The sequence below is a fragment of the Scleropages formosus genome, chromosome 12, assembly GCF_900964775.1.
Source record: "Scleropages formosus chromosome 12, fSclFor1.1, whole genome shotgun sequence".
Taxonomy (NCBI): Eukaryota; Metazoa; Chordata; class Actinopteri; order Osteoglossiformes; family Osteoglossidae; genus Scleropages; species Scleropages formosus.
The window spans coordinates 24,576,545-24,599,823 of record NC_041817.1 but is presented as its reverse complement, the minus strand read 5'-3'; the positions used below and the strand labels follow the sequence as shown (position 1 = coordinate 24,599,823).

Below are 23,279 nucleotides of genomic sequence, written 5' to 3'. Positions count from 1 at the left end.
CTTCCACAGGTGTTATTGTCCCAGTAATTACATTGACACAATTAATTGCCCATAGCTAACAAAAACGGAAGATTAATACATCATACTGATTGCTATGAAAGTACAGGATGTCAGATAAATTCTCTGACAAATATGTGTTGACATTTTTGTCAAATGATTTTCAAATGGAACATTTTGCAATGCCTCAAAGTGCTCTTCTCTCAGGAATGGCCAAACAAATCGGTTTCCATGTGAACACTCATAGGTCAGCACTCATGCTGTTTCCTGTACATTGTGCTCAAGCACCGCAATTTCATACATCATAGAATTAAAATAAAATTATTGATTATAAACTTTCAGAAATATCCAAATTTTTGCAAACTAATAAGACACCAGTACATCAGCTTTCTGATAGCATTTTGTGGAAACTCCTTTCAATAAACAAATTGTAATTGTAACCTTAAATCAATAGCAAGATGATGTTTGTTTTTTCCATATTTGCACATGAGCAAAAGCAATTTTCCATCACACAGATGTCAGGGTATAATTAATTGAATGGAGAACATGATCTGAGACTTGAGAAATGAGGCTTTACGTGAACTATACATTTTTATATGCAGGATATAAACAATTGTTAACACTTTTCCACAGCTGTAGTATTGTTCATTTTACATCACAGCCCACTGGAATGAGCAAATGTGTCAGATTATTCTTGGGTATACCATGACTTAATAATATAATACACACACACATTTTCTGAACCACTTGTCCCATACGGGGTCGCGGGGAACTTCACTAAATTCTTAAAAGTCTAAAATACAATGTGATTAAAAGCAGGGCTCCTCCATAAAATGGAGGAATCTATTGCAGAAAGAGTTGTAGCAATTTAAGATGATTTATGTGCTATAAAGTTTGTATATTACATTTTGTTTGGAATCACTCATATTCATGCCTTTACTTTATATTTCATGTTGTACAAAGTAGATTTTAAATTAAGTTATAAATAACTGAAAAATTAATAGCTGGAAATCTTTTTTTAATGAAGATCACATTCAGGTCAGATTTAACATCAGGGAATTTCTTATTTCAATAGTCTGCATTTATTTAGGTCACAGAAGTCAGTGTCTCTATTTAACTATACACTTTGTGGTACCCTAGATTGTTTTCCTTTAATAGCTTGTGTCTTTGTGAGGGGGGTGGTTTTTGATAACAGTTGGTAGCATAGTAGTTAGTGCTGCTGCCTTTAGACCCAAGGGTGGTGGGTTTGAATCCCACTCCCAGTTGTAGAACCCTTTAGCAAGGTACTTAGCTTGAATTGCTCCTGAAAAATTACTCAGCTGTATAAATGGGTAACTAAATGTAAGTAACTTAAGATTGTAAGATGCTTTAGAGAAAAGCATGAGCTAAAAGAGTAAATGTAATTTGATGCCATGGCTACAAAGTAGGCTGAACTTTAACAGCAAGCAGCAGTCTGTGCCTTTCTTTAGCTTACCTGTGCAATGAAAACTATATTTTGGGACTTCCTTAGGAACACGCAGCAACACGAGGCACCAGGCAGACAATGAATTGTGGCACCAATGTGCCACCTGGGCCATTGGAACAGAGCAGTCTGTAGGTCCAGTGTGGGTTATGAAATTTAGGATTTTCAGCATCCTTGTATAGAATCTTGCAATGACCTTCACAAGGTTATCTGAGCCCTCGTCTCTGTGAAAACCCAGAGGTGATAAATATGAACACGCAATCAGTTCTACGCTTTGTCTTCATCACGAAACTGAGAAGCAGCACTGTCCTGTTGGAGGCTGAGGTATTAGCCTGCCTCTGACTGGTGGGAGGAGAGGGAGAACCTGACTCACTGGTGAGGAAGAGGTCATGAGGCCCAGGCAACCACTCTTTTGCCCTTCTGATAAACCGTTCATCCTACGTCAGTGTCCGGAGATCATCCTGAAAACTAATGTTCAAGTCTTCCTGCGCTGAGACTGGCCACGCGCTCACCAATATCTGCATATGTGGAGAAGAATGTCTGCTGTGTCCTGAAGTGATTCATCTGCTGTTTGCTTAAACCGATTCTCTTATTTTTTTACAAGATTAAATCTTTTAACAGATTTGAAATTAAAATATCGATTAATGCACTGGAAATGTCACAACTGTAGTTTGATCAAAAGGACAGCTCTTTGGTTGTCTTCCTTGTTGGTTTGTCTGCAAAGAAAAGGGGTAAAGGTTTGAGAAATAACCTGATGCAGGTTTGTACCCTTTAAGGAGAAATTGTTCAGTGTGACTGTCTCATCTGAAGTACCCTTTTAACCTTTACTCCTTGAGTCCATGTGCTTCCTGCTAGAGTCAGAGCAACTGCTGCTACATGATTGCTGAGCTTGACTACAATAGTAGTCTTATCCCTCGAGGGACAGCTGGCGAGAGAGCAGCTAGCAGTGCACAAAGTGTACATTCTCCTTTTGGGATGAGATGCACATAAGAGGTAAATTTACTGCAGATGTTGGCTAAGACAGCATGCTCTCTTAACGCTGCATTCTATGTGGAATCTCAAAGCTTGCAGCTTCCCACCTGGTGTTCCCAGGGAGGTCATGCAGGAAGGTGGAAAGCTGTTGCAATGAGCTTTGACATTGTTACTGATATGGTGCAGGGTGGAGCATAGAAGATGAAAACAATTAAAACATTTATGAAGTGTTTCAGTGCACCAGGTTACTCACAGCACAGGATATGTTTTTGTAAAAAGAATGATAGAAAGATGTCGCTTGAACTTTATGGGGTTTTAGAGAAACATTTTCTGACAATCACAACTGATTTAGTACTAGAATAACAAGTGCTGCATGTGTTCCCTAATGTGACTAGAGCAAAATGAAAAGCATCTTCTAACAGTCAGGCAACTGCTTAGTAAATGGAAAGGTGTCTTCAATCATATGACTCTATAGCAAACAAAATGTTTCCTTACCAATTGTGAATCATCAGTAAATGGAGAAAGCAGCTTACATTTTATGTGTACATTTATTAATTTAGTCAACACTTTTCTCCAAAGTAATGTACAACTCAGAGTAAGGTAAAGTTCCTCAGCAACAGATCAAGAGGTTTAGATGCAGTCAGGCAGCTGTCGAAGCACGGTTACTTTTTCCAACACCACAGTTTTCGATAGAACACATTACACAAGTAGCTGTCTGCAGAACTGAGTCAGATGAGAAATATGAAGATGATTGTGACAGATGGTGTGATGCAAATTTATGTAGATGTTAAGAGATTAGGAGAGAACTGGGTCCAAAAGAGAAGCCATTTGAGACCCTTTTTGAATCCTGGAATCGATTGGTCTGAGGGACAGTGTCTTCTGAGCAATCATACAGCTGGACAGAAAACTGAAAGGTGTGAATAGCCAATCATGTGACCATAAAGAAAACAATCACCTATATTTGAATTGTGACTCTCCACTTGCATCTTGGCGATCCAGCAGTTCCTCAGCATGTTGCCATGTCCAGATCTGTTTGCATGGATTAGAAGACAGTGTGATTTTAATGATGAAAATGATTCAGTGGAAGTCTGGTACAGATACCAATGTGTGACAGTAAACATTGACGTGCAGAGACAGTGGTGAGTCTCAGCTTGTGAGACTCACCATGGCGTGGAAGGATTCGTACTGCTCATGTTTTCTAACTCGTGTCCTTTTTTTCCTTTTCATCATTTGCATTTGCTTCCTGACCATTGCCCACTGGCTGACTGTTGGCTCATTGCTTTCTTCTGCTCTGAGCCTTGTGGGGGGATTTAAGGACTGTACAAGAGGAAGGACCCCAACTTGACAGCGAGCTCAACTGGTTGTGGCTCGCCAGGTGGCTCTCATTACCTCATTAACTAATTGGGGAGAGATGTTTTAATTGATTTGTTAATCGAATTGATCCACAATCCTAATGCCAGGGTCCTGAGTCAGAAAGTGCCTGACAGCCCTGAATCTCCTGCCATTGCCAGAGGGGCTGTTGCACTTTTCTGGCGAGACACGCAGCAGAGCAAGTCATTATTGCCCTTGTGAGGAACCAGAGCCGGTCCCACACTGCAGAGGCAAGCCCTGTGAGGGAATGGGAGACCCGAAACTAAGACCTCGTAATGCTCCATGTCCTGTTCACCTTCTGGTCGTGGATCAGCAGAGTGAGACTCAGCTCTGTGGGGCATCACATCATCTTTTTGGCACGCTGGTGCTCTCTGCCAGTTTCCACAACACAATGTGCCTAGCTCCCACCAGAGCTGCTATTTGGCATCACAGAGCCAATGCTGCCCACTCAGCTCTTTGACTGTAACGCTAGTCAGCCTGTGCTCTGTAGCAGCTGTGGTGTGTGTGAGGGGGAAGAGATGCATCTCTGCACCTCTCTGCCCTACAGTTACACCCTGTTCCCTGTACATTTTCCAGAAAGCCCTGGTGATGACAGCTGTGGTCTGTAGACATGTTGGGGTGTGCCATCCCTCCTGCCCTCCTACTCCAGCTATGAACTCAAGGGGTTGTGTGACAGAGACCACACAGAGGATGACGGAGACCCCTCTGTGATTGGGTGTTGGAAGGAGTCAGTGAGCGTTTTCTGGACAGAAACTGGCTTTTTTTTTAAAAAAAAATAAAAATAAATAAAATAAATAAATAAAGAAATAATAAATGAAAACCTGCTTGGAGGAAAATCGCTGTCCTCCCAGGGCTAGTTCAGTTGTACTCCATCAGGTCAGTTACTCGCCTTAGACAGAATCGCTGCCCGGGTCTTATAACCTTGGGAAATTGTGAGAGAGGCTTTGGTACTCAGGGATACAGTGTTTTTGGCTAAATTTGACAGGATGGGAAATCAGGAAATAACTATAGGGAAAACTGAAGCATCTGAAGTCGGGAGTTCTCATCTGTTTTCCTTCATTTTTCATGCAGACAAAAAGCTAAATATAGTATTATTTTTTGGGCAACAAATAAAACACAAAAGCAAATTTTAGTACTTGTCACTCGTTGTTTGATGCGTATCTCACAAGACAGCTTGAAATGATGGCAAGAAGCCTCCTCATACACAGGGTTGACATGCTAATGACAGGTATCAAATCAGTCTCCACACGAATCGACAGTAAACACAAAATTACTCCCATATCTCACCAAATTGGCTTTTGTTGCAGGCAAATTTTTATTTGGCATTTTATTCTTCCAATGCTTTATTGGATATTGAACTGTTAACAGGAAATTCAGATTTGGCCACTTTGATGAAATTCATCCTGTGGTGGTCTAAAAAGACAGCCAACCTGAGATCTTTGAAATAACTTGCATCTCTGTGTTCTACAGGATGCATGTTTTTTTCCCCCAAGAAGTTTGACTGACTGTAATATTCGGTCTCATTTGTAATGTGGACATCTTTTGTGTATGACAGCCGACATGATGCATATACACACAATGACCAACCCCCTTTCATCAATTTTCCACATTGCTGGATTATTATATTCAATACTAAAATTTCCAAACCACATTGAGAATATTTAGAGGAAGAAAGTATAAAAAGTGAGATGTTGCTTCATCATATTTCAGTTTATCTTCTGGAACCTTCTGAAATACACTATCACACCAACCTTCTGCAGCTTTATGTGGCTTGTAGTTTGTTAAAATGATCAAATACATGTGCCAACAGATTTTTTTTTTTCTTTCATGACAAATTGCAGATGTAAATATCCTAGCTCTTTATTGTGGAGATTGATCAAGGGGGAACAAAAGCATTGTTTTCCACATTTAGCATTACTCTTATTTATTCATATTTTTAGTGTTTACATTTATAAATGTTAATACAAGGATTTATGCCTACCCACAAGGTTGGTATCTCCAGCTTACAGTTATTACTGTGATTATTCCTTCTTCGTTGCGTGCTTCCCTCATTTAATGGCACATTCGAGGCTGTGACAAGTGGAGACAGAATCATGTAGGAGATCCAGCATGATTCAGTAGTGTTATATTGAGGTCCCATTTTATTTTTCTTCACCCACAAGTACCATAAGCTGCAGTGGGGTGGCAGAGGGAGACAGCAGGGGACTGGGGGTGGGGTGTGGACTCTTGAGTTTCAGGTGCATCTGCTGTTGTGACACGGCCCTCAGAGTGGACGGGGAAAGGCGATGAGCTAAAGGAGATGGAAAATGAGAAAGAAGGAAAGAAGGAAAGAAACAAGCGAGATGGCGCTAAGGAGCACAAGCCGCAAGAGGCAGAGAGGGAGGGGGGCTTCTTTCAAGATACAGACCCCCCCCCCTTATTCACAGTCGTGGAGAGCGCTTGTCCAAGCTGAGCGGAGCGGCAGCCAGCCAATCAGCTGCCCAGCTCCTTGCTTTGTCATCAGGTTCTGATTGAGGAAGGATTCGCTCTCCTGCTCTGTGTTTGCACGGCTGCGAGGATGCCTGCTCTTGGCCGCCTCCTGGGATCCACTCACTGCCTTATAATGTGAATGAACAGCATCTCAGCTCTGGGTAAACGTGGCATTGCTCCGACAGGCTGTCCAAGGGGAAGCAGCGTAGGGCTGGATCCTTTTTTTATTTGCTGAGGTGTTTCTTTTGTGGAAGCGGGGACTGCTACCCCTGTCTATCCTTTTTTGGTGGTTTATTCCTCTACCCTTTTTTATTTTGAAAAGGTGCTTTTCTGGAATATCAGACCTCCATGTATGACAATTTGTACCTGCATGGATTTGAAGACTCGGAGGCGGTGAGTCTGGTGCTGGTGGTCGGGGGTGGGGGGATGTTTGGGAGGGGGGTGTTTTTGGGGGATTCAGAGAGATAGTCTATACTGTTGAGCCAGGGTTGGAGTAGACAGTGGTGGGCCATTCAGAGCTGGGGGAAGACAGAAGGTTTTGAAGTGCAGATTTTGGTTCAGATTTGGGGTGGGGGTGTGCTAGAAAGGGGGGGGCAGATAGCGAAGCGTGTGAATCATTGTCACCTGCCCCCATCTATTCCACAAGCCTCTGCTAATCCCACAAATACCTGATTCCTTGGGTGCAGAACAGGTGACGGGACCTCAGCCTGAATCCTGTTTTGTGCAATATTACATTAAACAGTGTTCTGTAGAGGGATTCTGCCTTAATCCAGTACTGCCCTGCCATCCCCTTTAAATTTGTCTCATTTAAAGGGGCAGAGACCCATTTTTTTCCCTCCTCACTAACAGTCTTCTCCCCTGCCGAGCGACACGCTTAGAAAGCTTTAATGGGCAGGAATGCTGATAAGACCCCCTCCCCCATGAAAGCTGCAGGGGTCCAAACACTGATAAGCTCTGGCTCCTGGGGACAGATGTTGTGGAGCCATGTGTGATGCTGTGCTCCTTTGGCCCAATACACAGCAGCTTTACAAGCATGTGCAGTTTTCGGTAAGAGCGGTCCGTGGGAGCGGAAAGAAATGCTTACAAAAGCAATAAAATGGAAAGGCTGTACGGCTGAAGAAAAAATAGGAGTCTGGGGGGAGCTCTGCAATTTTCAGTTCCTTTTTGACAGATTTCCTGTAGGACTGTGACGTCTGTGTCCAACTGGACCACGTTTCCACCAAAGTGACATGCTGTGTGATAGCCACCTTCTCCGCTAAAGTGATGCTGAAACAGGAAGCTTGTGTCACAAACAGACGCACGGGCTTTGCTTTCGTAAGGACTCTGACACAGTCGATGGAAACATGGCACATGAGCGCACAGCTTCTTCCATGTCCCCCTAATGCCTCACAGTTTAGATTTCATTTAAATGTCAGCTGGTGACTGATACAAACATTGGCAGGATTATGAGTACACAAAAGAAAATTTTCATTCTACCCTGAAGAGAAATTGCTGCACAAGTCCCGCAGTTCTTTTGCGAAAGACGTGCACATCATAAATAGCATCCTCCTCTCAATTAGTTCTGCAGTTTTCAGGACTAGTCATGTAGCACTTACTCTAGTAAAAACAGCAGTAAGTGTTTTTTTTTCTCCTCTGTACAGTCTTTTCCTACTCATGCTCCCTAATCAGCATCAGTCTGAGATTCTGCAGATCTTGGATAGTGGAAGATTTTTTTCTTTTTTTTGCTTCCGACAAGCAGCTGAAGTTCAGCAAAGTTCACGGTTGTCCAAAAACTAAAGACCGATACACAGTGGTGGAAACCAGCTGTATACAGTTACCCTAACAGAAGGTTGTGAGAATGCTTTGTGTTTGATTCTTTGGAGCTGGGTCAGATTTGGGAGTGCAATAGCACTTATTTATGCAAAGTAATGCTAAAAGTCTTTTTTTTTTTAATCAGAATTCACTCATGGCAGTAGAACAGGTAGCGCTGGTGCCTCACAGATCCTAGGCTGTGAGTTCGGATTCAGTTCTGACTATTGTTTGCATGTTCTCCCCATGTTTGGTTTAATTTCTTCCCAGTGCTCCAGTTTCCTATAGTCCAAGACATGTGTTTCAGGTGAACTGGTGGCTCTAAATTACCCTTATTGTTTCTAATTAGTGGGGGCGCGGTGGCGCAGTAGGTTGGACCAGGTCCTACTTTCCAGTGGGTCTGGGGTTCGAGTCCCGCTTGGGGTGCCTTGCGGCGGACTGGCGTCCCGTCCTGGGTGTGTCCCCTCCCCCTCCGGCCTTACGCCCTGTGTTGCCAGGTAGGCTCCGGTTCCCCGTGACCCCGTATGGGACAAGCGGTTCTGAAAATGTGTGTGTGTGTGTGTGTGTGTTTCTAATTACCCTGTGATGGAATGGTGTTCTATCCAGGGTAGACCCTGCCTTAAGTTCTATGCTTATAGCATAGGCTCCAGGCCACTGGAACCTTCCACTGGACAGATGTTAGTGAAAATGGTGAAAAGAAGGAAGCATGTATTTTCTCATTTGGAAGATTAGTTGCAACAGCCATCAGGTTCCACTGTGTTTGAATAAGAGTCTGTAGCTGTTCTGATGGTGAATGATGGGAGTTTAAAAAGAAAACAGAGGCATGCTTTATAAATAAGTTATAGGCAACATTAAGAAAGTGAACAGTTTTTAAAAAAAAAAAAAAAGAATGGTAATACAGTACAGTTTTTAATTATGTGACTGTTGAGAGACCCTCCAGTACTGTTAAGCTTGACTTTTCTGAAGGGTCTTGGGTGGTTATCTGGCTGCAGAACAGCAGGCACATCATTTCTAATTTGTTACAGGCTGAGGATTGATAATGTTAATTCATGTACATAAAATACTCTATTATACCAAGATAAAGTTCTGGAGTTGTGCTGTAGTGAGCATCAATGATGAGGTCTAACGTGACTCCTGATGTTAAGATAATGTAATCGTTGCCGATAGTGATACTGAAATTACAGCACTTATCTGTCTACACAATCTGTCGTGTTGTCAAGGTTGTGTGTTGCTTTAGTAGATATGAAAGTTTAGTAAAGGAAAATAGGTTCTTTATTAGAGATAGAAATATTCAGTATAATTTGTATGAATTATTTTATTCAGGAAATATTGGTAAAACTGGAGTTGAGCTCCTTGGTGTAAAATTAAATATAAGCCATCATGCAGAATGATGCAGTTGATATTTAAGCATGTACTTAGATTAAAATTGCATCATTTATTTTCTCACATTTTCAGAGGAAAATTTTATCTCTGCTGGTTGCTTAGGTCTGTACGGTGTAGTTTCGGTCTGATAAGTTCAGTTGGGTGCATTTTGTTGTTCTGCGTTGTCCCATCCACCTATGTAGTGCTGCCGTCCCACAGAGTCTTTTGTTACCAGCTGATAGTAATTCATTTTCCTTACTCAGTGCACACACTGAAGAGCAACTGAGCATGTCCACATTTTATAAAGGATGTAATTTCTCCATCTGTGACCTTTTCCTAATCTCTACGCACAAAGTGACCTTTGCAGCAATCCAAGCAGGATTGACTGGTCTTTATTTTAAGAATGACACATTTATCTCATTCCTGATTGGGGGGGTTCATTTTGAATGGAGTGTTTTACAGATGGAATCATAAATTTGTTAGTTTCTATCATTTTTAGAAAGTGTTTTTTCCCCCCCTCTACTGGGTGGATTCAAACTTTTGTAACAGTTTTTTTTTTTTTTTTTTTTAGAAGAGTCTTGATAATTAACTTTTGTCCACAAATTCTGTTGTTCAACTGCTGTTTGACTGTTGACCTTACAGAGTAGCACTGAAACCAGAGATTAATAGCCAAGTGATGTCCCAGATGGACCAGACAGATCGTTCTGTGAACCCTTGTTTGTGGTTGGAGCTGGGAGGAGTGCTTCTGTATCATGGTGCCTGTTGTGTATCGCTTGCACAGTGTGGTGGGGTTGCTGGGATACGAATAATCTCACAGGTTTGATGTGGTAAGGAAACAAGGGTGTTTTTCGGGAGTTTGTCTTGAGCATCCCTGGTGACGGCTGACCCCAGCCTGGGCTGTTGATGTGAATCAGTAACAGCTGGAAGGGTCAGTGGAGTCCAGCTCCGGTCACTTTAGCAAGTGACAAAATGACAGCTGGTGCCTGGTAAGGAGGACTATACACTGGTCCTCCTTTTTAAATGATGCATTCACTGGAGTAAATGCAGCTAGGGGATAATTTCTTTACTTGTTTTGGCTTAAAATGTTGTTTACCAAGGAAAAAACTATGGGATGTGTGCATTTATGTGGCCATTCATGACTTCTAAGTTGTCCTGGCAGTATGACTATGGGATGACTGTAAACCAGATTAGGCTTCAGGCCAGTACTCCTTACAGGAGTCTAACATTCCCCCCAGCTGAGTGATTAATTTGCTGGAGTCATCATTGTGACCAATAAAGTCTGACTCCACAAAGTGCCCTTTCCTTTTGTTCACAAAACACACAAACCTCAAATCACTTACTTTTACCTCTGATTTCATAATTTAATATGAGATGGAAACTAGTTCTAGGCTTTTTTGCTTTCTTATACACTTCAATATGATCAAGGCTTTTTAAATCTGATTGTGAACAGTGAATTTTATTTGTTAGCTTGTTGTTAGTTTTTTAAAACTGTTGAGTCTTTGTATACATATGTAAATGTGTACCTTTACATATCTGTAGTAGGGGGGCGCGGTGGCGCAGTGGGTTGGACCGGGTCCTGCTCTCCGGTGGGTCCGTGGTTCGAGTCCCGCTTGGGGTGCCTTGCGACGGACTGGCGTCCTGTCCTGGGTGTGTCCCCTCCCCCTCCGGCCTTACGCCCTGTGTTGCCGGGTAGGCTCCGGTTCCCCCGCGACCCCGTATGGGACGAGCGGTTCTGAAAATGTGTGTGTGTGTGTGTGTGTACATATCTGTATAAACTTTATATAATATGTATACTTTGTATACATGTAATGTAAATGTTTATATGAAAAAATTACTAGGAAGGAATCGTCAATACTCGGATAGAGTTTTATGCAGCTATTCGTGTGATGTACATTGATTCATGTGGTGGAAAGAAACTACTTAATCACATGTCTGCGTATAAGTCTCTCTGCTAATGTAATGCACATATTGTGTTTTCTATGAGATGTTTGTTGCTTTTGGAGACAAGAGACTGCTAAACGAATATATTTAAATATAAGTGTAAAATATACAACTGGTTCATGCAAAAATGGAAGAGCTGACTGCAGTGCCCCAGTTGTGCTGTCGCAGGGTATATTCGACCACTTTTAATCTACACCTTATCATGTCACCTACAGGCCAAGGTCTCTTAGTGAAATATCGGGGTTGTTGCAGTATTGTGTTTTGGAAGTGTGAATAGTAGAGGTGTAGAATCGTTGGGTTGAAAGCAGTGCCATCCCTGACACGGTTCACAGGCCAGACGGTCCAGGAAGCAGGCTTACGGTGGAGCTTTGAAGAAAGCACCTGTGATCTATATTTAAATCAAGCTGCATTGCAATTCCCGAAACACTGAGGAAGGAGGTAGAAATGGTGCACTGATGGAACATCTGTTGACAAAGTATCTGTAAAAATTTTGCAGAGGATATTTTGATTCAAGTGAACATGCTGATATCTTTAAGAGAGGGGATGCTTTCGATCGTTTTATGACCGGCCATTTTAAGCAAGGTTCCGTTTGTCTCTTGTTCTGAGGACTGAACCACCACAGACGTGATTTTTCGATTGGTCTCTAAATAGCACAGGTGTTTTTCACTTTCCAGTGAGAGTATTCTAAGGTTCTGATGGACACTGCTTTTCACCACAGAGCAGCCATTGAAACCGATTTCAGTCAATACCAACCTGAGGTGGTATTCTGCTGAGATGTGTAGGACAAGTGTGGCCAGAACTTAGAACATGCATCCTTACTCTGCCGGAGATGTCCATTCTGCTTAAAGGGACTTACAGTTAATGTTGTTCCATTTCCATATTCTGTCATTTATTCTCCTGTTACCTTTTTGTCAGACGTGACATCAGGACCCACAACATAGCCTGTTGCATCTGACTGAGTCAGCCCCAGAACCACCCTCACTCACCTGGCAGCAACACTGCATCTAAAAAACATCTCTTTAATGAAAGGGAAAGTGTGGGCAATGCTTTGCTGCATTAATATTATTCTGTTTTTAACTTTTCCACATTAGCTGACAAAGCTACAAGACATACAGATATTCAAATTGACTCCAGAAGGTGAAACAGAAGTATATAGCATATGGGTATCGGTATGAAATGTATCCAATACAAGTGTCTTTAATAATAAAACCATAATGTGTTAATGAAGCAGGTGCAGACCGGTACTGTGGGGCTGTAAGTTAAACAGTGACTGGGGGTTTGACACAGTGTGCAAAGGGGGGATGTGGTGGTACAGCAGGTAATTCTGGTGTCTCACAACTTCTGAACTGCTTGGTGGGTATGGGGTTTAAGTCCTGCTCAGGGTGTGTGGAGCTTGCATGTTTCTCCCTGTTTTTGCAACCCCCAGATAAGCACAGAAGGCCCTTGCAAACCATGTGAGTAGTCCCTGTCATTCAAGATCAACTCAGTGGCATATCCTTTGTATTGCTCTTTGTTATTCTCTCTAAAAACAAAAATATACACCATTGTACACTTTACAGTTCCATATGTAGTAGTGATAATCTCTTATATTTCACTTTTTCACACTTTCTGCCATTGAGATGTTGTGGTCATACCTGGGGTATCATGAGTCACCAGGAGAGGGTTGATGTAGCACAGTAGTAGCTTGCCTGGTGTGCTGTGTTCAAAGGTATTATCCATGTGCGAAATTCTATTACGTTTTTCCACATTTAAAATAACATTTCAGTCTCCTCTGTAAAGCTGAGACTGCATAAGTTAAATGTACGCAAGATGTGATGGAAGTGTAAAATATTGAATTGCTTTTTCAGCTTCAAATGTCAGATTTCAATTGGTTAAACAGAGAAATGGAAAGTTACACTTGTTTATTCATCAGTTTTCTCCAAACCTACATGTAATTATTCACCAATCTATACAGGCACAGACTGCTTCTTGCTGTTTTGTGGTTGAAGTTCAGCCTACTTTGTAGCCACTGCATCAAATTACATTTACTCCTTTAGCTCATGCTTTTCTCCAAAGCATCTTACAATCTTAAGTTACTTACATTTATACAGCTGGGTATTTATGCCAGAGCAATTTAGAGGAAGTAACTTACTCAAGGGTACTACATCTCAAAGTAAGACTCAAACCTGCACCCTTTGAGTCCAAAGGCAGCAGCTCTAACCATTATGCTACCAGCTGCCCTGTGTGTACTTTAGTTCTTCTGCACTCTTACAGTAGAAATAAGGGAGTAGAGACTGCAAGCACCTCTGGGAGACTCAGCATCCTGGATAAACATAAGGTCAACACATTGTCTGATGTCTGGTAACAAAGTGTTCAGTTGAATCATCTTGTATTGCTTCTGCATTCTTTGTATGGTTGATTGTTTCTCAGCACATTGCCAGGATATTGCCTCTTTTCAGGAAGGTTTGTTATGAATTGTGTATGTGCTTAAAAATGAGCACGTGGGCTTTGTTTAGAGCCTGAAATCAGTTTGAGTGTAGATCGGGTGCAATTGTGCTGCCATATGAAACAATATTGTTGGGGAACTCATCTGTGAATAGGGTTAGAGCATAAAGCAATACATCATGTGTTAGCTTTTCTGCCAGACAGTCCTTTGTAAGCATATTTCCCTCATCCCAGGAGCATATGAGCTTTGTTTGCTTGCATATGCCTGCCTACAACACACTGATTAGGCAAAATAACTTTGCAGAGTTTCCTGTCTTCTGTGCTTTTGTGACAGTGGAATGATAATAATAACTATGCTAATATCCTTGATTAAATGTTCACATATTTGGATTGTTTATAACATGCAGATCCTTGGACTCTTGTGGATTTCAATGCTTCTAAAAGATGAAGATAAATATAACCTACATTTACATTTATTCATTTAACAGATGGTTTTCTCCAAAGCAACGTACAACTCCAGGAAAACAAAAGTGAATTTCACCAACAGAGCGAGAGATACATTCAGACAATTCTCAGAGTACAGTCAGTTTGTCTGATGCCACTGTTTGAACCAGTGTACATTACATGAGCAGCAGCATGTAGAATTGATAGGAAATACAAGGGCAATTGTAACAGATAATATAATACCAATTTATGAAGTATATAGAACATTAGGACAGAATTGAGTATAAAAGAGGTGTGTTTTGAGACCTTTTTTCAAAGTTGAGGTTTTCAGCAGGTCTAATGATTCTACCATATTGGAGCCAGAACCAAGAACTTTTGGAATTTTGATTTTGAACCTTGTCTGCCCTGGGACACCCAAGCAGCCAGAGGTGGAGGAGCATAGCAGTTTGGCTCGGGTGTAGTGAGAGATCAGGTCCTATAGGTATCAGGGAGTAGATCCAGTGGTCTCATAGGCCATAATCAGAGTGTTAAACTTGAATCTATTGCCAAAATATTCTTACTTTTGTATATAAATGAAAAGCCGCGTTTTTGAACGCCCAACATGTCCTTTCCTACTTTGCTGACATTTCCTCACCTATCCTGCTTGGCTGAAAATGTGGTTGCGATCTATATCTCGCTCAGGGAGGACGCCCTGCTGCTTGCACATGGCAGACAGTTGCGATTGTTTACAGGATGGAGGTGTCCACAGAGAGGGAGGGTTGGTTTTTGAAACTTGCTTCATAGTTCCATATGGTTTGGGCCTTGTGTTCTCCACCATCCATTCTGTGGTGCCAGCTCAGGGTCCTCAGTATGAACTCCTCTGCTTACTGCCTGCTGTCCAGAGTAGTAAAGAAAAGTCCACGACATCCTGCTTGACCTGGCAATGCCATCCCAGTTGAATACAGCCCTACTTCAGGCTGCCATGACAATGAAGCAAAGACAAACATCTGGCTGTAAATTGAGAAGGCTGTCCTTCAGTTTGCGCTGAGGTGAATACTGATGATGAAGTGATATCAGCTTCAGAGTGCTTAAGTAAACTGAGTCAGCACCTGGAGTACCATCAAGTAGCCTTTCAGTGTCAGAGAAAGGGAGACGTAGCTGCTTGTTTGTTGACATCGTAACCTGGCTGGGTTTGGTCCAAGATGGACTGGATGGCCCTCAGCTCTGCCTGACCCACACATACAATGTTGTCAGGTGAGTGGAATTCACAGAACTCATAGAGAGCGGCAGGATGACAGGTTTGTCTACCACTCTGCAGAAGAATGCTCTTAAGACTTTGGCTCATGCTGGTCGACATCCTGCTCTTGGCTTCACTGCGAGAGAACAAATTTTCTTTGTTGTTTGAGGGCTAAAGGCTAAATTTGGGCTAAATTTGTCCTACTCTTGTGTAGAATGCTGTCTCCCTCTGCCCGCCCTTCTTCAGGTCAGTAGAGCAGCATGTTTCTGCCAGCTTTGCCTGCCTCAGTCAGTGAAACTGCTCCATAGATCTTCATTTGTGATACTGGGCTCCCCCCGACCCTACCACCTACTTCCTGGTATAGCAGTGTTTGCAGTCACAGTGAAGCCAATGCCCCAGGTCGCTAAGGTGCTGCAGGGTTTCGCTCCACGCTGTGCCCCCTAGGTCTACACAAGCTGTCTTCTTTTTCCTTTCAGTCCCAAGTACAATTGATTTGAGCCTCACTGTGAACTTCATGTTCTTCAAACATAAAACCATAGACTGAGAATCAAGCACTCATGTTTTGAGCCAGACAGATGTTACTGTTACACTGTTAACTTAAAAGTCCAGTCTATAATAATAAAACATGAGATACATGAATGTGTAATGTACATTAGCCTATAAATCTAAAGACTGAACTACACATAGTTACATAATTACTACATTAATATGCAAATAATAATGTAGAAGTACATGATAATACCTTGTGTCATAAATTTAAAGAAATTCTTTGAATATTGACATAAATAATGTTTATGGTAATTACTCACTGATTCACATGCTATCATTTACCACTTGTCCAAGTGAGGGTAGCAGTGGTCCGGAGCCTGTGGTGATTACACTGTTTTATAATAGCTATAGTGACTTCAGAGCTTGCTGGGAGAAGAGCAGGTGCAGGAGGAGATGTGATGTGAGGTGGTGGAAGACAGAATGCAGGTTCATGTTGCAAAGGGTAACACTCTGTAAACACTTTTTAGCTGATGTGTTAAAGACATTGTATCCACTGCCTTGATTCTAAGTACAGGTGCTCTCTTTGGACAGAAGTGTTTCCACGCCAACCTCCCTGTGGGTTCTGACTGGTCAATGGTCCTGCATGAGTGCGGACTGGAGCACTGCTACCTCCATCACTCCATCAGGATAGCCACGTAAAGATTTATTGTTGTATACAAGAGGAAGAGTATGGGTTTTGTCTTGCCCCTTGGACAGCTTTCACATCACTTCATTGAACCTTTTTGTTCATTCACTTTTCTAGTCCACAGTGATCAAACACTTGCCCAGATTTATTGTTTTGTCCATATGAGCAACTATTTACCATAGCAATGTCAAGTGAAATATGTCTTATGTTTACAAGTGATGGATATGTTGAAAAATGAGAACGTTACTAATACTAAAGAAAGTTGGACAAATATACTTGACTGCAGATCACAAGTGCAAGCTCCTCTCTTTGGAATTGCATTGACTACAACCAGTTGCCCCAAGCAGCAAGCCAGAGCCTACCTGGCAACACAGGGTGCAAGGCTAAAGAGGGAGGGGACACACCCTGGGCGGGATGCCAGTCCGCCTCAAGGCACCCTAAGTGGGACTTGAACCCCAGACCCCCCCTTGGAATTGATGTCATTAAATCTGATCGTTGCAGGTCCAAATCCTTAAGTTCTTTAATAGTTCCTGGCTTGCAATGTGCAATCCACTTATTCCTTTCTGCTTGCATAGAACAGCAGTATCTGCTCTCAAACTGAAACCACACAACCTGTTGTGTGTTCAAGTGTTCGACTTCCCTTCTTCACCTCCTTTGGATTTCTCTGGAAAAGCAGTGTTTTCTGTAGGAAATTTAAAAAAAAAAAAAATCTGCCACTGCAGAATATGAACTTTGTGGGTAATTTTTACTGTATCCATTCAAGATGCCTTGATCAAAGTATGACAGTAGTAGACAGGATTCATACTTAGGCCCTTCAGATTCCAAGGTTATGTTGATGGTGCTAACAGCTACTTCACTGGTTATCAGAGTGAACTCCATGGCACTGTCCTTGACTTTTGACTTACGTGTTTGGATTTGGCATATCTGTTTCACTGACGAGAGGAAAACCCTATTTATACTGTTAACAGTATAATCGTATTGACAGGCATCGGCATTTCAGCAATGTGCTTGTATGCATGGAATGACCCTCTCATAGTCCTGAAATGTTATTCATGACATGTTATGACAAAGTAATAACACCTTTTGCCAGCAGCTGCCGTCTGCACGACTCAGCCCTGTAGACTGTCTTGGTTGTACTTGTCGTACTGTACCGTTAATAGGTGACGCTCAGGGCTAATGGCTCTGCAGGGTTATGATTCAATTAAAAAAGATCCTGTTTATACAACCAGAACAACTTTCTCTGTTTTGTCCTTAGCGCATCCAGAGTCGATCCGCCCCCTCTTTTGCATGGCTGGAATCGCCATGGTAATTGAATGCCTCTCTCTCTTAGCTGAGAAATTACAAAGGCATTTCACTGCAAACATTGCAAGCGGCAGCAGTGGCAAAGGGGTTCCATTCGGCACAGTTAGGTCTGTTTGGATTCGAACTGGCTTCAGCTCTGCGCCTCTTCCTAGCCCACTACCATGCACAACGTGTAAACAACAAAAAGCAGGATGAATTTATTGTGTTGTTTCAAAGAACTCTGGAACGGGGGCGTTTGGTAGATTTTGCGTGTGTGTGTGTGTGCGCCTTGGGTGTGGGAAGGTTAATCAGCCTTCAAGGTGCGGGCTAGCTTTGTGAGCTATCTTTTGATTTGGGCATCAAAGAGATCCATTGCCAGGATGTTCAATACCCTGTGTGGTAAAGAGCAGGCCCTTTAATACAACAGATGCTTTATGCTGCATTTTTGCATATTGCATGTGTCCTCCTGTACATAGAGCTCTGTAACATCCATTTATATTCTGGAAACATCTGGGCATGTAGCTGATTTTATTATTCACTATTTAGCTTTTGTCCCAGGAGACCTTTAATATTAGGCTTGCAGAGGTAATTTTAGTGTATCAGTTCAGGGTGAGTGCCTTGATCAAGTGTACTAGAGCAGGAACAAGGATTTGACCCCAGGAACTTAAAGTGGAAAGCGATGGCTCTAACCACTACATCACTTGCTACCTTAATGCTGTGTTTTTCCAAAACCATGCTAGGCCTCTAGTGTATGTACCCCGCACATCCTCTCATAGTCTGCACATGGTTCTTCTGCTTTGGTGCCTGATGTGTCCCACCTGGTTCTTTCAAAAGGGCTCCCAGAGGTGGAAACATGGACTCCAGCCTGAAGGCTTTAATCACCTGGGACTTTATTCATGTTTAAGGTCACATGCTCCCATCCATGTGACTTTTTTCTGTACCTGCCCCTATGGCATCATCATGTGGCAACAAGCCTTTGCCCGTACTAACAACGTTTTATATAATCTTTGACAAACAGCAGCTACCTCTGGGAAAGTAAGATGGGTTTTTCAGTTTTTAATGCTTAATGTGTAGAGTGCTGGAAAAGCCATGAAGGAATATAGTTTGGATGTTGCAGTGAATAAAAGCATTGGTCTGACTTGAGGAATGATGATGATAGTGAAGTTCCTAACATCTGCTTATTGGTAAGACACATCCCAAGTACAGATAAAATTGTCTGCTTCGTCCATTTTTAGGAAAGGATATTTTTTGTCTACTGTCAATAATTAAGTATTTATAAGCACCCTTCATGAATTGATTTTTAGGGCAAGTACTTTACTCAAGGGTACTACAGCAGAAGTTCAAACATGCTATTTTCACATCTGAAGGCAACAGCTCATGCCACTATGTTGTCAGCTGCCCCAGGAGAGCTGTTAGGATGATTAATAAGTCATAAGGTAACTTCTGCTACTCCACTGACCACAATAATGCTACACAATATTTTTCTGTTGGGCATTGGCTATTTTTGAATGTGGGTTCAAGTTTGGCTATCTGTCTGTTTTCATGTTTTTCCCCATGTTTGTCTAGGTTTCCTCCTGTAGTGGAAAGACATATTCGAGAGTGGTACATTAATGCAGTGTGTAGCATTGTCACCTCAAAGCACCTGGGTGTCCAAGAGAAATGTCTTTAATCCCCAGTCCAGTTTGCATGTTTTCCACAATTTTGCTTGGGCTTTCTCCCACAGTCCAAAGACATGTAGTTCTAGTGAACTGGTGGCTCTGAATTTAATGTAGCCCCAGCACCTGGTTAAAATAGTGAAGACTGACATCAAGAAGGGCATCCAATTGTAAAATCTCTGCTCCAACCACACATCCAAACCCCATGGAGTTTGGAGGTAAAACAGTCTAACCTGACTTCTCTTGTAAAAATGTGCTGTAAAACTCAGTAATAGTAGTAACAGCAGTAGCAGTAGTAGTGAAAAGATTCGTTTCAGGTGAATTGGATACTTTAAATTGCCCTTGGTGTGTGAATGAATGATTGTCTGTGATGGCTGTTTGATAGATTTGGGTAGTGTGTACTCTTGTTCACACCCTGTGTTTCCAAGATAGGCTCTAGTCCACTGTGACCATGCACTAGACAAGTGTGACTGATGATAGGTAGACGGATTTTCTGTTCATCTGAGATGTTTCCCACAGGAGCACTTGTATTTCTAGCTGCTTTTTGTGCGAAACAGTAGTATTTCTACCTGAGTTTCTCAAAACTTTTTCCGCCACTAGTAACCATGATATTATGTCCTGTTTGTATCAGAGTATGACTGTGTATCTCCTGGGTTTCCCGCAGGGCTCAGCGGATTCCTACACTAGCAGACCGTCAGACTCAGATGTGTCCCTGGAGGAGGAGCGTGAGGGTGGGCGGCAGGAACGTGAGCAGCAAGCTGCCATACAGCTGGAGAGGGCCAAGGTGAGTCCACGTCACCCTGCTGTGCCCATCAGAAAGGCAGCAACCTGCCAGTATGTACTGCTCTTGGATTTTTCTCATGAAGCAGAGCAGATTGCATGTTGAAAGGTCTGTTTCTCCCCTTGTTTCCCCAGGCAAAAGCAGTCGCCTTCGCTGTTCGGACCAATGTCAGCTACTGTGGAGCCCTGGATGAAGATGTACCTGTGGCAGGAACCGCCATCTCTTTTGATGCTAAGGACTTCCTGCATATTAAAGAGGTATGAGGTTATTTAACTTCCTTTAGGGAAATGCTTTAAAGATGTTTTTGCAGGCTTTCTTTGTCAACAGTGTGCAGTCTCCCATAATTACATAGTCTGAAAGTCAAGTGCAGTGTTGTGTACCCCGAAACAGAAGTACAACAATGACTGGTGGATCGGCCGGCTGGTGAAAGAAGGCTGCGAGATCGGCTTCATCCCAAGTCCCCTCAAGCTAGAGAACATCCGCATCCAGCAGGAACAGAAAAGAGGGCGCTTCCATGGGTGGGTCACATGACAGCCAGCCCTGTCTGTCAAGTGCAAGGCCTGGTTTTAGAATATCTATTCTAGAAAAACAACCTTATGTAGGTTTTTTCCCCCCTAAACCGATACCATTCTCCAAGGTGTCTTATAATGTCAGGATTGTTGCATTAATGCTTCTGAGAGTTCAGGGATGGAGTCACATGGTAACAGTCTTAGATGATGTACTTTACAGTGATTAACCTAAGCTCAGTCTGCTAAACATAATGAAAGAAAAACTGACAAGATCAATTTTAAAGTCAAACACACATTTTCAGAACCACTTGTCCCAGACAGGGTCACGGGGAGCCGGAGCCTAACCCGGCAACACAGGGCGTAAGACTGGAGGGGGAGGGGACACACCCAGGACGGGACGCCAGTCCGCCGCAAGGCACCCCAAGCGGGACTCGAACCCCAGACCCACCGGAGAGGAGGACTGTGGTCCAACCCACTGCGCCACCGCACCCCCTACTGAAGTCAAACAATTAAACTAAACTTTATTGTTACTAAATTTCAATAGAGCACAATTACAATCATATGTTATCTCACTCACACACACACACACACACACACACACACTGTCTGAACCGCTTGTCCCATACGGGGTCGCGGGGAGCTGGAGCCTAACCTGGCAACAGAGGGCGTGGGGCTGGGGGAGACACACCCAGGACAGGACGCCAGTCCATCGCAAGGCACCCCAAGCAGGACTCGACCCCCAGACCGACCAGAGAACAGGACCCGGTCCAACCCACTGTGCCACCGTGCCCCCGTGCACCCCCATATATTATGCAAAGGCCATTTAGTAACAGCTGGACTGAGATGTGTTCGTATCAATATTTCTATCAATTGTTAATGAATATTTAAAGACGTAAACAATTAACACCCTACACACACCTCATAAACCTCATACTACAGATCCCACTTCCGACCCCTGTCAGATACATATGTTTCCCCCAGAGATGCAGCAGGGTGTGCAGTATAGGATTGTTCACAGCTTTGGCAGTTCAACAAATTTCTGGAGGGACACAGCAATGCAGGGTGGACTGTGATGTCCTTTCCCAGGCCTGCAACCAGTCCTGCATCACTGTATAGACACACGTTGTCACAGTAATGTGAAGCACGCACTCACAACCTCCATCCTTGCACCAGTCTTTAAAAGAGAAGCCCACGTTTCAGCCCACAGATGAACAAAGTCGCGATGCTACGGGACAAACAAATCACGAACTGAATGACACACACTCTCACGCTGTGTGTCGTCTGCGTGGTAGAACAGAACATTCTGCTGTAGGTCATGAAACACGCTGAAGCGAAATCGTTCTCCATTCTGCCAGATGACATTAATTAGTCTCAGATGCCAAGCCTGCTAAGGCAGTTAGGAATTTGCAGTGCTGTGTCTTCAAATGCGCAGACTCCTTTTTCTTACAGATTTCCGGCGTGGCAGTTTGACTTGGCAAAGTCCATCAAACTATTCAATAACACAGCATCCAAATTATAGTGTAATGAAAACAAAAATTCTCTCTTGAGAATCTGAGTTTTATTGCTTAAAATTAAAATCTCTTACAAAAAATGTTGAAGATCTAGGAATGGATTTAGAGGTTTGTTTTTTTTGTTTTTTTTTTAAATAACAACAGCATGAGGAAAAATATCACTAAAAAGCCACGGCTCTTATCAGATGTGAGTCAAGCTCCTGTAAGGGAACATCATATTATCATATTTGCTTTAGTGATATCAACAGTGAGCTGGTGGGAGCTGTAGTATGATTGGTAAAATATATCTTGCTGTCACTTTAAGGCAGATATCCTAATGCAGCGACGCTGACTCCTGTTCATGTTCATACAGACGTATGTATCTTTAGCGCATAGGTTCTGTTCTTATCCTTGAAATCACTCATTATGCGTTAACAGACAGCAAACCAATGACATCTGCTTTTGTAAGCAGCATTCAGCTTCGTGTAAAGGCTCATTTACTAGTGACTTCACAGCACTGTCACCTTTACATATTACTATACCGTAATCTTTGCTGCAGTTGGCGCTATAATACTAATTTTCAGTCAGAAAATTAAATTCTGCCACTGTCATGCTGCAGTCGTCTTTCAGGAGTGACACAGGCTGACAGCTCTTCATTTACAAATAAGATGCAAATGAATGTTTATTGCCAATAGGTAATGGATTTTTATTTTAATGTAGGTAAATACATTTTTTGACAGTAAATTATCTTCTTTTAACTTTTACAAAGGAATCTGAATGCTTAATGTCTTGAAACTCCTGTCCCCAAGGTTAGTAGTCCTCCTTTTCCAACATTTCTGTGTAAGTAATAATTTTCAAGCTGATGCTATGACTTCAAGTATGAAACCGTGTAACTAATTAACTTTGAGGAGGAACACAGTGGACCAACCACGTCTGTCTCCCC

General features: G+C 42.5%; 1 protein-coding gene across 3 annotated transcripts in view; it reads left to right on the top strand.

Annotated features, from left to right (window-relative positions):
* The window catches only part of LOC108930040 (voltage-dependent L-type calcium channel subunit beta-4), a 35,969-nt gene that overhangs the window by 2,267 nt on the left and 10,423 nt on the right, over positions 1-23,279 (top strand). For 2 of the 3 annotated variants that reach the window (XM_029256710.1, XM_029256709.1), the window contains exons 3-5: positions 20,221-20,340; positions 20,472-20,594; positions 20,728-20,855. In XM_029256710.1, the coding sequence (XP_029112543.1) occupies positions 20,221-20,340; positions 20,472-20,594; positions 20,728-20,855 (371 nt within the window). Of the gene's footprint in view, positions 1-6,338; positions 6,665-20,220; positions 20,341-20,471; positions 20,595-20,727; positions 20,856-23,279 lie in introns of those variants that run through there. The other variant, XM_029256711.1, reaches the window with a different exon arrangement.